Source organism: Taudactylus pleione, unplaced genomic scaffold (assembly GCF_031769625.1).
Source record: "Taudactylus pleione unplaced genomic scaffold, aTauple2 ptg000150l, whole genome shotgun sequence".
Lineage (NCBI taxonomy): Eukaryota > Metazoa > Chordata > Amphibia > Anura > Myobatrachidae > Taudactylus > Taudactylus pleione.
Genome location: NW_028284552.1, coordinates 720,191 through 734,200, shown reverse-complemented (window position 1 = coordinate 734,200; position 14,010 = coordinate 720,191). Strand labels below are relative to the sequence as shown.

The 14,010-nt window shown below is 43.6% G+C and overlaps 1 protein-coding gene across 4 annotated transcripts in view; it reads left to right on the top strand.

Moving 5' to 3' along the window:
• The window catches only part of LARS2 (leucyl-tRNA synthetase 2, mitochondrial), a 268,441-nt gene that overhangs the window by 61,650 nt on the left and 192,781 nt on the right, over nt 1-14,010 (top strand). For all 4 annotated transcript variants that reach the window (XM_088474262.1, XM_088474260.1, XM_088474261.1 and 1 more), the window contains exon 4: nt 9,810-9,901. In XM_088474262.1, coding sequence (XP_088330388.1) covers nt 9,810-9,901 — 92 coding nt within the window. The remainder of the gene's footprint in view (nt 1-9,809; nt 9,902-14,010) is intronic.

Below are 14,010 nucleotides of genomic sequence, written 5' to 3'. Positions count from 1 at the left end.
ACATCTGAGCTCTCACCACCAGGTAGGTGTATCACCACTCAGTATTTCAACACTGTGTGGGAGGATCTCTCCAATCCCACTCAGAATCTGCTGCTCACCAACGCCATCTCTGGTGATACTGCCACAATATATAGAGATAGATATGTGAGTTAACATAATAAATATATATATACATAGTGACAGGGTCAGCATGATTTCACATGAAGTAAGTGTAGAATATCCGGCTCTCTATATGGTGACAGGGTCAGCATGATTCCACATGAAGTAAGTGTTGAATATCAGGATCTCCCAGGTTTGGCAGAGCAAAGGCATTAGGAATGTGTAATGTCAAATTCTGGTGTCGCCACATAATCTGGAAGGCAGCTGATTACAGACACCTGTGTAAAGTTGGTTTAAGAACTGCAGGGAGACTGGGGAAACTGAGCCTGATGGTGAATAGTCGCCCAGCTTATAGGTCCGGGGGTGACTAGTGTTAGGGGTCCTGGACCTGTGAGTCCACTGAAGAAATACTGCTGTAATGGAAGACTGTGCGACATCTTGCCTGTGAAACTGCCATATCCTGTGTGCCTGCTTGTGGTGAGCAATAAATGCTACTGATGGATTTTACCCGGTCTATGTGATTCTTGTCACAAAATATATATATATACTGTATATGTGTGTGTATGTATGTGTGTATATATATATATATATATATATATATAATATATAAAATATATTACACACAGTCCGGTGCATAAATATTGGGACATTGACAGAATTTTCATATTTTGGCCTCTATTCACCGCCACAATGGCTTTGAAATGAAACAAACAAGATGTGCTTTAACTGCAGACTTTCAGATTTAATTTGAGGGTAAATACATCCAAATCAGGTGAACGGTGTAGGAATTACAACGGTTTCTATATGTACCTCCCACTTTTTAAGGGGCCAAAAGTAATGGGACAAACTAAACAATCCTAAATCTAACTTTCACTTTTTAATACTTTGTTGCAAATCCCTTGCGGGCAATTACAGCCTGAAGTCTGGAACGCATAGACATCACCAGACGCTGGGTTTCATCCCTGGTGATGCTCTACCAGGCCTCTACTGCAAATGTCTTCAGTTCCTGCTTGTTCTTGGGGCATTTTCCCTTCAGTTTTGTCTTCATCAAGTGAAATGCATGCTCAATCGGATTCAGGTCATGGGATTGACTTGGCCATTGCATAACATTCCACTTTTTAGCCTTAAAAAACTATTTGTTTGCTTTTGCAGTATGCTTCTGGTTATTGTCCATCTGCACTGTGAAGCGCCGTCCAATGAGTTCTGAAGCATTTGACTGAATATGAGCATATAATATTGAGCGAAACACTTCAGAATTCATTCTGCTGCTTTTGTTAGCAGTCGCATAATCAATAAATACAAGGGAACCAGTTCCATTGGCAACCATACTTGCCCACGCTGTGACACTACCACCACCATGCTTCTCTGATGAGGTGGTATGTTTTGGATCATGAGCAGTTCCTTTCCTTCTCCATACTCTTCTCTTCCCATCACTCTGGTACAAGTTGATCTTTGTCTCATCTGTCCATAAGATGTTGTTCCAGAACTGTAATGGCTTTTTTAGTTGTTGTTTGGCAAACTCTAATCTGGTCTTCCTGTTTTTGAGGCTCACCAATGGTTTACATCTTGTGGTGAACCCTCTATATTCACTCTTGTGAAGTCTTCTCTTGATTGTTGACTTTGACACATATACATCTACCTCCTGGAGAGTGTTCTTGATTTGGCCAACTGTTGTGAAGGGGTTTTTCTTCACCAGGGAAATAATTCTTCTGTCATCCACCACAGTTATTTTCTGTGGTCTTCCGGGTCTTTTGGTGTTGCTGAGCTCTCCGGTGCGTTCTTTCTTTTTATGAATGTTTCAAACAGTTGATTTGGCCACACCTACTGTTTTTGCTATCTCTCTGATGGGTTTGTTTTGATTTTTCAGCCTTATGATGGCTTGCTTCACTGATAGTGACAGCTCTTTGGATCTCATATTGAGAGTCGACAGCAACTGATTCCAAATGCAAATGTCACACCTAGAATTAACTCCAGACCTTTTACCTGCTTAATTGATAATGAAATAACGAGGGAATAGCCCACACCTGTCCATGAAATAGCTTTTGAGTTGATAGTCGCATTACTTTTGGCCCCTTAAAAAGTGGGAGGCACATATAGAAACTGTTGCAATTCCTACACCGTTCACCTGATTTGGATGTAATTACCCTCAAATTAAATCTGAAAGTCTGCAGTTAAAGCACATCTTGTTTGTTTCATTTCAAAGCCATTGTGGTGGTGACTAGAGGCCAAAATATGAAAATTCTGTCAATGTCCCAATATTTATTTACATGACTGTATATATACACTGTACATATGTAAGACACACGTTATTTTATTTCATCTACCACAACAAAGGCCTTCTAATTTTCTCAGCTGCAGTCTTTTGTGAGTTAACATAATTTACAAAATGCAGAACATAGAGGAAAATCCACTAATTGCATTCCAGTGCAATATTGTCTCCTGAGCTGACATTCTTTTGTCAGCTCATTGCCTCTTCTCTTACTATCCAGCGTCTTGCTTTTATCCTGACTGACACTTTTCTGGCTCTTGTAGCTTTCATTCCCCTTCTCAGGGGCAAACGCTGGATACACGCAGGCACACACACACGTATACACACAGCATACATAACATACATTCACAGCATACTTACAAACACACACACAAACAGAGAGAGCATACATACACATAGCATACTTACACACACGCTAGATGCGGAGATGCTGCTCGGCGCCCGTGATCCTCCATCTCTCTTGCTCCCTCTGCCCTGCCTGCGGAGCAGCTGTCAGCGTCCTTTGGTATGAAAGCCACTTGACGCAGAAGCGCTGACAGCTGAACGGGCTGTGGCAGGGCAGCTTCGATCATGGGTGTCCCGCGACTGGTCCAGAGACGGAGACAAAGCTGTCTCAGTCTCTGAAAAAAAAATGTGTTCGTCAGGAGAGGTTTCTGGGTATTTAGAACCCCCCCCCCTGCGTACGCTAGTGAAGACTCCCCCTTCAATAAGTTCTATTAACCGTTTACTTTTACAACTATTATTCTACGATAGAAGAGCCACCTTACCTTATATTGAAAGTGGAGTCCTCAAGTTTCACAAGAAATGGAAATTATTTATCGAGAAACTGGACCCTCAGCAACCATCTACTATATTTAAGTTATTTGAGACAACTAACTGGTATTTATATAGGCAACTAACTTCGTTTATACTTTATTGTGACGCACCTATGCCCCCTCCCCCCGCTTTTTTTTTTTTCGTTTTGTTTCTGCCTTTGTATTTGTCTGTTTGTTTTCTTTTACTGACGCATCCTTTTTTTTTTATATTGTATTGACTTTTCGCATCAATGTAAAAAAAACGGGGATAAATTTTGTCCAGCCTTTAGCTGGTGAAAAAATGTGCAGAATTGGGGTTTAGGGGTGCAGGCTTAAAAAAAATAGCCTGCACCCCTGGGAATGCCCCCTAAAAACAATGTGTGTTAAAAAAAAATCGGGACACCCCAAAAAAAATTTAATTTTGGGGTTAAAAAATAAATAAATGTGGGAACAAATTCTAAAGTACCGAAATCGATTCCAGAGGGGTTCCCATATATGCGGCAGGTGTTTTCTTCATTGCGTGTAGTAGCGGCAGGTGCATTTTTGAAGAATTATTTAAAATAATTTTAGGGACTTAAAAATATGCTTGCACCCATTTTCATGTGCCCCAAATTTGATGGGCATAGTTATTTTCCCACCAAAAAATTGCTAAATGCTCTTCTGCATCACCTTCTTCAAAGCCGCATTTATGCACCTGCCGCGGCTATTTAAAAACCTGACTTCCCTTCAGCAGGCAAAAACAGGGGTACCCATAGTGATCCTCCATGTCTGGACATCTTTAGGGGGGTGATGAGATGTTTTTCCGAAAATTCCCCTTTTTTTTGCTGCTCCCAGTTTTGCCGCGTCTTTTCAAATTGAATACGGGCATTATCGGGCACGCGCGCGATACTTTTCTGCCTGGAAAACAAGCAAAGGAGGCGAAAAGTCCAGCAGGCCTCAAATTGAATACGGGCCTATGTTCTTGTAAACAAAAAAGTGTTAAATCAAAATATGTTTTATATTTTAGATTCCACAAAGTAGCCCCCTTTTGCTTGGATGACAGCTTTGCACACTCTTGAGGTAGTCTCCTGGAATGGTTTTGAATTAACAGGTGTGCCTTGTCAAGAGTCAACCTGTGGAATTACTTGCCTTCTTAATCTGTTTGAGACGATCAGTTGTGTTGTGCAGAGGTAGGGTTAGTACACAGTGGACACCACTATTTGACTACTGTTGTAATCCATATTATGGCACCAACCACTCAACGCAGTAAAGAGAAACGACAGTCCATCATTACTTTTAAGACATGAAGGTCAGTTGATATGGAAAATTTCAAGAACTTTGATGGTTTTTGCAACTGCACTTGAGGATACATTCAAACGCTATGATGAAACTGGCTCTCATGAAGACCGCCCCAGGAGAGGAAGAGGAAGACCAAGAGTTACCTTTGCTGCAGAGGATAAGTTCATTAGAGTTACAAGCCTCAGAAACCGCTACTTAACAGCACCTCTGATTAGAGACCACATAAAGTCTTCACCGAGTTCAAGTAGCAGACAAATCTCAACATCAACTGTTGAGAGGAGACTGCGTGAATCAGGCCTTCATGGTCGTATTGCTATGAAGAAGCCACTACTGTGGATGAACATCAAGAAGAAGAGAATTGTTTGGGCCAAGAAACACAAGCAATGGACATTAGACCAGTGGAAATCTGTACTTTGGTCTGATGAATCCAAATTTGAGATTTTTGGTTCCAACCGCCATGTCTTTGTGAGATGCAGAGAAGGTGAGCGGATGGTTTCTGCATTTGTGGTTCCCACATGGATGAGGAGGTGTGATGGTGTGGGGGTGCTTTGCTGGTGACACTGTTGGTGATTTAATCAAAATTCAAGGCACACTTAACCAGCATGGCTATTACAGCTTTCTGCAGCGCCCTGCCATCCCATCTGATTTGCGCTTACTGGGACCATCATATGTTTTACAACAAGACAATGACCTCAAACACACCTCCAGGCTTTGTAAGGGCTACTTGACCAAGAAGGAAAGCGATGGAGTTCTGCGTCAGATGACCTGGCCTCCACAATCACCAGACCTAAACCCAATTGTGCTGGTTTGGGAAGAGTTGGACTGCGGAGTGAAGGAAAAGCAGCCAACAAGTGCTCAGCACTTCTGGGAACTCCTTCAAGGCTGTTGAAATACCATTCCAGGAGACTACCTCATGAAGCTGATTGAAAGAATGCTAAGAGTGTGCTAAGCTGTCATCCAAGCAAAAGGGGGCTACTTTGACGAATCTAAAATATAAAACATATTTTGATTTGTTTAACACTTTTTTGTGTACAACATAATTCCATATGTTTTCTTTCATAGTCTTGATGTCTTCAGTATTAATCTGCTATGTTGAAAATAATTTAAATAAACAAAAACTATTTAATGAGAAGGTGTGTCCAAACTTTTGACTGGTACTATATATATATGTTTTTTTCTTCCCATAGACAAAAAGCCTTACGGTTTCACATGTCCCAATAAAGCTGCTTAGACATGATCTTAAAATTCACAAAACCTATTGATTTTCTGCCACTCAAACTCCAAAAAGCAATGAAATTACGATCATTAAGGCTAACGCCTTAGTGGATGTGTTACTTGCGTATTACAGATATGGTATGCCATGACACCATGTGATTAACTGCAGATTCAGCACTGTCGCAGAGTGAGATTCCTGTCACTCACAAAATGGTAATTCACAGAATTGTGTGCTCATTGGAATTCACACATGCAGTCTATGCAACTGAGGTCTGAGCATAGACTGTATAGGAGGAGGTGAGTATAGAATTTTTATTACAGGTAATCCATATGATTATCTACTTGGAGAAGAGGACAGATTGGCTACAGGGATACTAGATGAGTATGTGAGATAGTGTGTGCATGTGTGAGTACATGTGTGTGTGCATGTATGTTTTAATAAAATGTTACTTTTCTACGGTGTGTGTTCTGTGTTTTTTTAATATTGCTTTTACAGGTACCAGCAGGCCCGTAATGCTCCGTATGCTGATACTTGTGGTTCTCCAAGTACCAGCTTGCGGAGGAGGCTTGCTGGGAACTGTAGTTCCACAGCAAAAGTCAATATTTTAACTCTTTACTTGCACCACACTTTACAAAATCAACCCGGCACCCACCATTCCAGGGGTTCCATTAGCCTGGGCCTGGGGTGCTCTGGCGAGGGGGACCCCTTTATTGGGGTGTCCCCAGCTCCCCAGGGATCCCCAGCCTGGGCTGACTAGTGGTCAGTGGTGATGCATCGGGGGCCCGGTGAACTGACGACCCTGGCTGTGGCATCACCCTCTCCCCGCTAGAAAGAGTCCGGTGCTGGCTCTGGTAAATACAGGGGGATCCTACACATTTTTTCCTCCTGTATTTCCAGATCCAGGGCCGGCTTAGAGCCCAGTGCTGGTTGCCCTGAATACGGGGGACCCCTACGTCATTTGTCCCCCGTATTTTGACAACCAGGACTGGTTCTGAAAAGCCTGGTGCTGGTTGTGCTTAATACGGGGGTCCCCTATGTCATTTGTCCCCTGTATTTAGCACAACCAGTACTGGATCTCCAAAGACCGGTGCTGGTTATTTTTTTGGGGGGCGGGACCACTTTTTTTTAAACACAGAAGCAGGTATCATGGTTCTTCCAGATCCGAGCCTGCATTTGTGTGCTTCTACCTCCCCTGGATCCTAACGCCTGCCCCACCACGGCCCGCACCGCCATCGCTAATGCCCGCTACCGTCCCCGGGTTCTGGCTGCAGCTAATGCCCGCTACCTCCTGCCCCCGCGCCTTTCCCGCGGGTCCCGCTGCAGCTAATGGCCACTTCTTTCCCCTGAGCCCACCACCGCTAAAGCCCGTAAACGATGGCCATCTTTGTGCACCCAAGTGAAGCCACAGTGAGTGGTGGAGGCTCCTACTGCGGTTTTGCAACAAGTTGAAATTTCCTATCTATTCAATGGCGCATTCTTGAGGTAATTGTTTAAAAACACGTACCCAGGCAGAATAGCTACCTAATAAAGCAAACCCCAAGTCTAAATCCGCCCCCAACACTGAGTTATGCCTTCCCAAAAAAACCCATAGAGAACAGCAGAAAAGTGGTCCTAATTGAGAATGTCAGAAAAAAGTGACAATTGGAACTTTAGATTTCTCCCAAATTCTAATTTTTTATGTTTATACCCTGAAATTTGGCCTGCAGCACCAAGCAACAGTTCTACCCGTCCGTGCCAAATTTCAGCTCTGTACCTCCAATAGCTTTTGAGGCGTGGCCCCTTAAACACCATGCCCCCCCCCCACCCGGACTTCTCTATGGGAGAATTGCAGTTTTTTAGATGCAGCCTTAATATAAGGGCCCTTATAATATATAGATAGATAAATATTTTGTGTTAATACATTTCAGCACTTCTGGTATGTGCTACTTAAAAAACATTGTTTGTGTAGTTATGGTATCATAGTGAATCTATGTTGCTTGTTTTGTGACTGACAGATTTCTTTTTGTAGCATTTGTAATAATGTAGTAATTTGTGACTAATTAAATCGACCCCAAAATGTTAATGGATTGCTGTGGGCTACAGCATGTCCTTACATTTTGCACTATGGTGTTAAACAAGCCACAAACATATTCTTGTGATTGTGCATTTACTCATTCTGTTTGGGGTAGATACAACTTTAACAATCAGTAAAAAGACTGCTCATGGTAAAAGGAAGAGCACTTGATCAATTGAGCTAATTGATCGGCCAGTATATCTGGTGCCCGTCGGCCACTGTGTACCAACGATATGTCTGTGAATGACATCGTTCACAGACCTATAGCGTCTGCTGTGCTGCACAGCCGATGGACAGATATACCTGCAGACATATCTGTCCAACGGCAAGTGTACGTGCGGTCTGCCGACCCGCCTCCCGGCCAGCGGGACCCGTGGGTGCCTGGAAGATGATGGTCGTTCAGTGTATATCAAAGACCATCATCTACAGATATATCTGCAGATCACTCGATCTGCAGATACAGTATATCTGCTAGGTGTGTACCCACCTTTATGCACTCTGGGCCATCCCTCAGCCCAGCATATGTTACGTCACAGAAGAGGGGGCTAGATGCAGGAAACTAGGAGCCAGACACATTTTAAGGATGTCCTGAGCTCCTCCTCTCCAAGCAGCAGGGTGCCATTCCAAGCAGCTCACGTGCCGGAGGTAGATGTCACTGGAGCAGTAGTCCTTGAGCCCTGGGGTGTGGAATCAGTCACACATATATAGTCACGGCCCTGGCATATGCAGCTATATCATACCCAATTTAAATTGTTTCCAGAGGCTTGTTAGTTTAATTTGATGGAATAACCAATTGGCTAAATGCAAGGTGGGCTAAAAGAAACAGGATATCCCTCCACATTTATAGAATTATGAGTGTGCTTACCCTGACCCTGTAGGCTGCCCATCAATACAGTATATACAATTGGTTTATAGCACAGATCCATCCAGATATATAGTTTTATTTTTTTTTATTAATTAGGGAAAATTAAATATTTGGTTTTGAGTGGACGCAATGTGTTTTTGTTTGCTTTTTTGTTTTTCACTAACACACTTTTAGTCCCATTATGTGTGTCCCTCTATGCTGTAGAGTAGAGCAGGGAATAACTAGGTTGGTGTGACATGTGCCTCTGCACGGGGCACCGCAGGGCAGGGGGAGCTGCTCGGGCCTATCAATTTTCTGTTTATAATCAGTCTCACTTGTAGCTCCCTTTTCATATATTTACAGCATCTCCTGGCGCCTATCTTCCCCAGCAGAGACCTACTGTCCCTCCATGTGGCCATATCCCCAAGCAGCTTCAGTCACATCCAATTTTATTTAGCACACACATTTCTAAATACTTTTATACCTGGGACCCGAACCCACCACCTCTCATATGATAGTCGGACACCTTACACATGGAGCTACTTGACAATTTCTGATGGCAGCCTGAACACAGCCACTGATTCCCGACCCAGGTGTTACCATACATGGATCTGCCCATCGCTGATATTTACTGCATATACATTACAAGTAGCACTCTTTCTATACCTTCAGTCGGTGATCTACACTGCCGGCTCCAGGCTTGTGCACGGCTGTTCTGACGGACAAATCCTGCTGAAAATATAGCATCACCAGCGCTCTGCTACATCTAGAGCTGGAGACTTATACTGCATAATTATTGTGTATCATCACTGCAGCCATTGGATTCACACTGTATTTGGCAGTGACATCTGGATAACATTTGTACAACGGGATTTGTACCGGATTTGTACAGGACAAAACAAATTTGTCATGCCCCTTTCCCATGAGGCCACACCCCTTTTTTCAGAAGCAATTCCTACGTTGCCAGAGGAAAGCACTAGTCAGTGCAGTAATACATTAGCTTTTATAAGGAAGATTACAGTGGGAATATGATGCAAGTCGCATAACAAAGACTGCGTGGTATGTATTGCAGGGAACTTGTAGAGGAGAAATAATAACTAAACCCTTAGATTAATGTATGAGCAATTGGGTTCTCTCATGTCTGCAAAAGTTCATTAGGGAAATTGTCACCATTTTTATTTCTACTTATTATGCTGTTCTGTTAGTTTGGAGATAAACAATTCCTATTTATATTTGTGTTCTTTTGTGTCTATCAGGTTATTAATCCTATGGGATGGGATGCATTTGGAATGCCTGCTGAAAATGCAGCCATTGAACGTGGTTTGAGCCCTGACGCCTGGACCCAAAGGTATCAGCTGTTTTTTGTTAATATGTACTGTTTTTATAATGACAATAATATCATTGTTTATTGAAAAATCTTGTCACACTCCTGTAATTACAGATGTGTCCTCATACACTATGGCTGCAGTCACACTACACAGCCCTTCTTGGGGCAGCAGGTCCCATTTATTTTATTTATTTATTACCAGTTATTTATATAGCGCGCACATATTCCGCAGCGCTTTACAGAGAATATATGTCCATTCACATCAGTCCCTGCCCCAGTGGAGCTTACAATCTATATTCCCTATCATATGCGCGCACACATACAAACTAGGGTTAATTTTTGGTGGGAGCCAATTAACCTACCTGTATATTTTTGGAGTGTGGGAGGAAACCGGAGTACCCGGAGGAAACCCACGCAAGCATAGGGAGAATATACAAACTCCGCACAGTTAGGGCCGTGGTGGGAATTGAACCCACAACCTCAGTGCTGTGAGGCAGTAATGCTAACCATTACACCGTCTGTGCTCAGTCACACACAGATATACAAGTGTTGCATATTAAATTAATCCGTGCAGTCTCGTGAAGCAGGTTGTCGCATTAGACGCATTTTTAGGCAAAAAAAAAGACACTACTTCATATTAAGGCTAGGTATTTGAGGACACATCTGTATGTTTTGCGATATTGGGCTTTTTTGTACTTTAAGGAATTAATAAAAGTTATGTTTTAGTATTTAGTAAGGGACATTATGTATTGTAAGGATAATTGATATCAGTCCATGAGTGCCCCTTAATAGGAATCGTTTGTTTTTCATTAATCCTTCTAGAATAGGAAGGAGAAAGGATGCAGAGTGATTGGTTTGTATCGTCCTACTTAACAAACCATTATCTGGACAATGTTTTTGCTCATTGCATGCAATCTTAAAGTGACATACATGTTTCACACATCTCCATACCCTATTATTTGTTTATGTATTTTGTTTAGTCTGCTTTAATGTATATCTTAAATATTGTGTTTGGATTAAAGAGATGCTTTTATTCTCATTTGATCTATGTAATATTGCGTTTTATACTGCTGCAGTGACGTGCACTTTAAAACATTCTGATAATAGATCAAAGGCAAGAACCTCTTGATTACAGAAATGTAACATGTAGCCTATTTGCAATCTATTTACAAATTAAATTAAATATTCCACTCTAGCAACTGCATTTCCATGTGTAAAGGCCCCATACATCAGAGATTGATTGCAGCAATCGTGCAATTTGCAATCGATTGTGTATAAAAATTAGGGGTGAGCGGGTTCAGATTTCTGAAATCCGAGCCCCCCCGATCCGAGGCCGATCCGAGTCAGGCTCGACTTTTCCCGCCTGACTCGGATCTGAAATCGAGGCAAAACGTCATAATCCCGCCTTCCGGGTCTCGCGGGTTTTGGATTCTATATAAGGTACCCGCGTCGGCGCCATTTTCTCACTCGGCTGTGGACAGTGAAGAGGGAGGGTGGGAGTTAGGGCTGGCTGGGCTGTGTACTGTAGTGTAGTGTTGTGCTGTGCTGCTGTTGTCCATAGTGGCTGTGGCCACTCCTCCAAAGTCCATAGGGGCTGGCTGTGTTGTGCTGTGCTGCTGTTGTCCATAGGGGCTGTGTCCACTCCTCCAAAGTCCATAGGGGCTGGCTGTGTTGTACTGTGCTGCTGTTGTCCATAGGGGCTGTGTCCACTCCTCCAAAGTCCATAGGGGCTGGCTGGACTGTGTTGTGCAGTCAGTTGTCCATAGGGGCTGTGTCCACTCCAAAGTCCTGTGCAGTGTCCCAGTCCTAAAGGAGTGCTGTAGTGTTGTCCAGGGGGTGCTCTGTCCATCAGGGGTGCTCCCCCCAAGTGCAAAAAAAATAAATATTTTTTCTGTGTTTGTGAATTGTGTGGGCAGTAGCCGCACGTGCATCAACAAAGTAGTGCCAAGCGTGCGCCTGTGTCATAAGTAAAGGGCCGGCTGGCTTGACCGTTAAAGGGTGCTGTAACCCCCAAAGTGCACTTCAAACAAAATAAAAAAATATTTTCTGTGTTTGTGAATTGTGTGCACTGTGGCTGCACGTGCATCAACAAAGGAGCAGCGCCAAGCGTGCGCCTATGTCCCATAAGTAAAGGGCCGGCTGGCTTGTCCGTTAAAGGGTGCTGTAACCCCCAAAGGGCACTCCAAACAAAATAAAAAAATATATTTTTTTGTGTTTGTGAATTGTGTGCGCAGTAGCCGCACGTGCATCAACAAAGTAGTGCCAAGCGTGCGCCTGTGTCATACGTAAAGGGCCGGCTGGCTTGACCGTTAAAGGGTGCTGTAACCCCCAAAGTGCACTCCAAACAAAATAAAAAAATATTTTCTGTGTTTGTGAATTGTGTGCACTGTGGCTGCACGTGCATCAACAAAGGAGCAACGCCAAGCGTTCGTTTGTCTGTTAAAAGGTGGTGTAACCCCCAAAGTGCGCTCCACAAAGAATAAAAAATTCTTCTTTTTTTTTTCTGTCTTTGTGAATTGTGTGGGCTGTAGCTGCACGTGCATCAACAAAGGAGCAGCGCCAAGCGTGCGCCTGTGTCCCATAAGTAAAGAGCCGGCTGGCTCATTTCTTAAAGGGTGGTGTAAACCACAAAGTGCACTAGTCTCCAACAAAAATAAAAAATGTATATATCAATATAACAAAAATGGAGGACCAAACTTTCTCCGATAAAAAGAAAATAGGGAAAGATCAAGAACCACTTCCTCCTAGTGCTGAAGCTGCTGCCACTAGTCATGACATAGACGATCAACGTCGTCTGCCAAGGCCGATGCCCAATGTCATAGTAGAGGGCACATACAATCCCAAATGACAAAGTTCAGGAAAATGACCTTGAAAAAAACATTTAAATCATCTGAGGAGAAACGTAAACTTGCCAATATGCCATTTACGACACGGAGTGGCAAGGAATGGCTATGGTCTATCCCTATGTTCATGACTAGTGGTTCAGCTTCATATGACGATGGAAGCCCTCCTCCCGCTTAAAAAATCAAACGAGTTAAGTTGGCAAAAGCACAGCGAAGAACTGTGCATTCTAAGAAGATATCACAAATCCCCAAGGAGAGTCCAAGTGTGGTGGCGGTTGCGATGCCTGACCTTCCCAGCACTGGACGGGAAGAGGTGGCTCTTTCCACCATTTGCACGCCCCCTGCAAGTGCAAGTGCTGAAAGGAGCACCCACAGTCCACTTGCTGATATGCAAATTGAAGATGTCACTGTTGAAGTACAACAGGATGAGGATACTGGTGTAACTGGCGCTGAGGAGGAAGTTGGCGAGGAGGATTCTGATGGTGATGTGGTTTGTTTAAATCAGGCTCCGGGGGAGACAGTTGTTGTCCGTGGGATGAAAAAGCCCATCACGGTCATGCCTGGGCAGAAGACCAAACATTCCACCTCTTTAGTCTGGCAATATTTCTATCCAAATCCGGACAACTGTCTTTCCATATGTACCATATGTAAAGGTGAAATAGGTAGGGGTAGGGACGTTAACCACCTAGAAACATCCTCCCTTATACGGCACCTGCAGCGCTTTCATAAAAAGTTACTGTCAAGTTCAGAAACTTTGGCTAAGACCGTAAGCAGTCCAGGGACACCTAAATCCCGTTGTCCCGTCAACTCCCTCCTCGTCAATTTCCTCCTTAGTCAGGATTGGAAGTAGTCCTGCAGGCCACGTCACTGGTATGACTGACTCTCCTATCTGGGATTCCTCTGGAGGATCCTGCATTGCTACGCCTCCTGCTGCTGCTGTTGCTGCTGCTGGGAGTCATTCATCATCTCAGAGAGGAAGTAGGAACACCACTACTTTTACTAAACAATTGACCCTCCAACAGTCCTTAGCGAGGAGGATGAAGTACGACAGCAGTCATCCTGAGGCAAAACGTATAACTGAGGCCTTGACTGCTATGTTGGTGTTAGACATGCGTCCGGTATCTGCCATTAGTGCAGCGGGATTTAGACAATTGATGGATGTAGTGTGTCCCCGGTTCCAAATCCCGTCTAGATTCCACTACACTAGGCAGGCGATACCGAGACTGTACAGAAACGTCAGAAAAAGTGTCCTCAGTGTCCTGATAAATGCGGTTGTACCCAATGTCC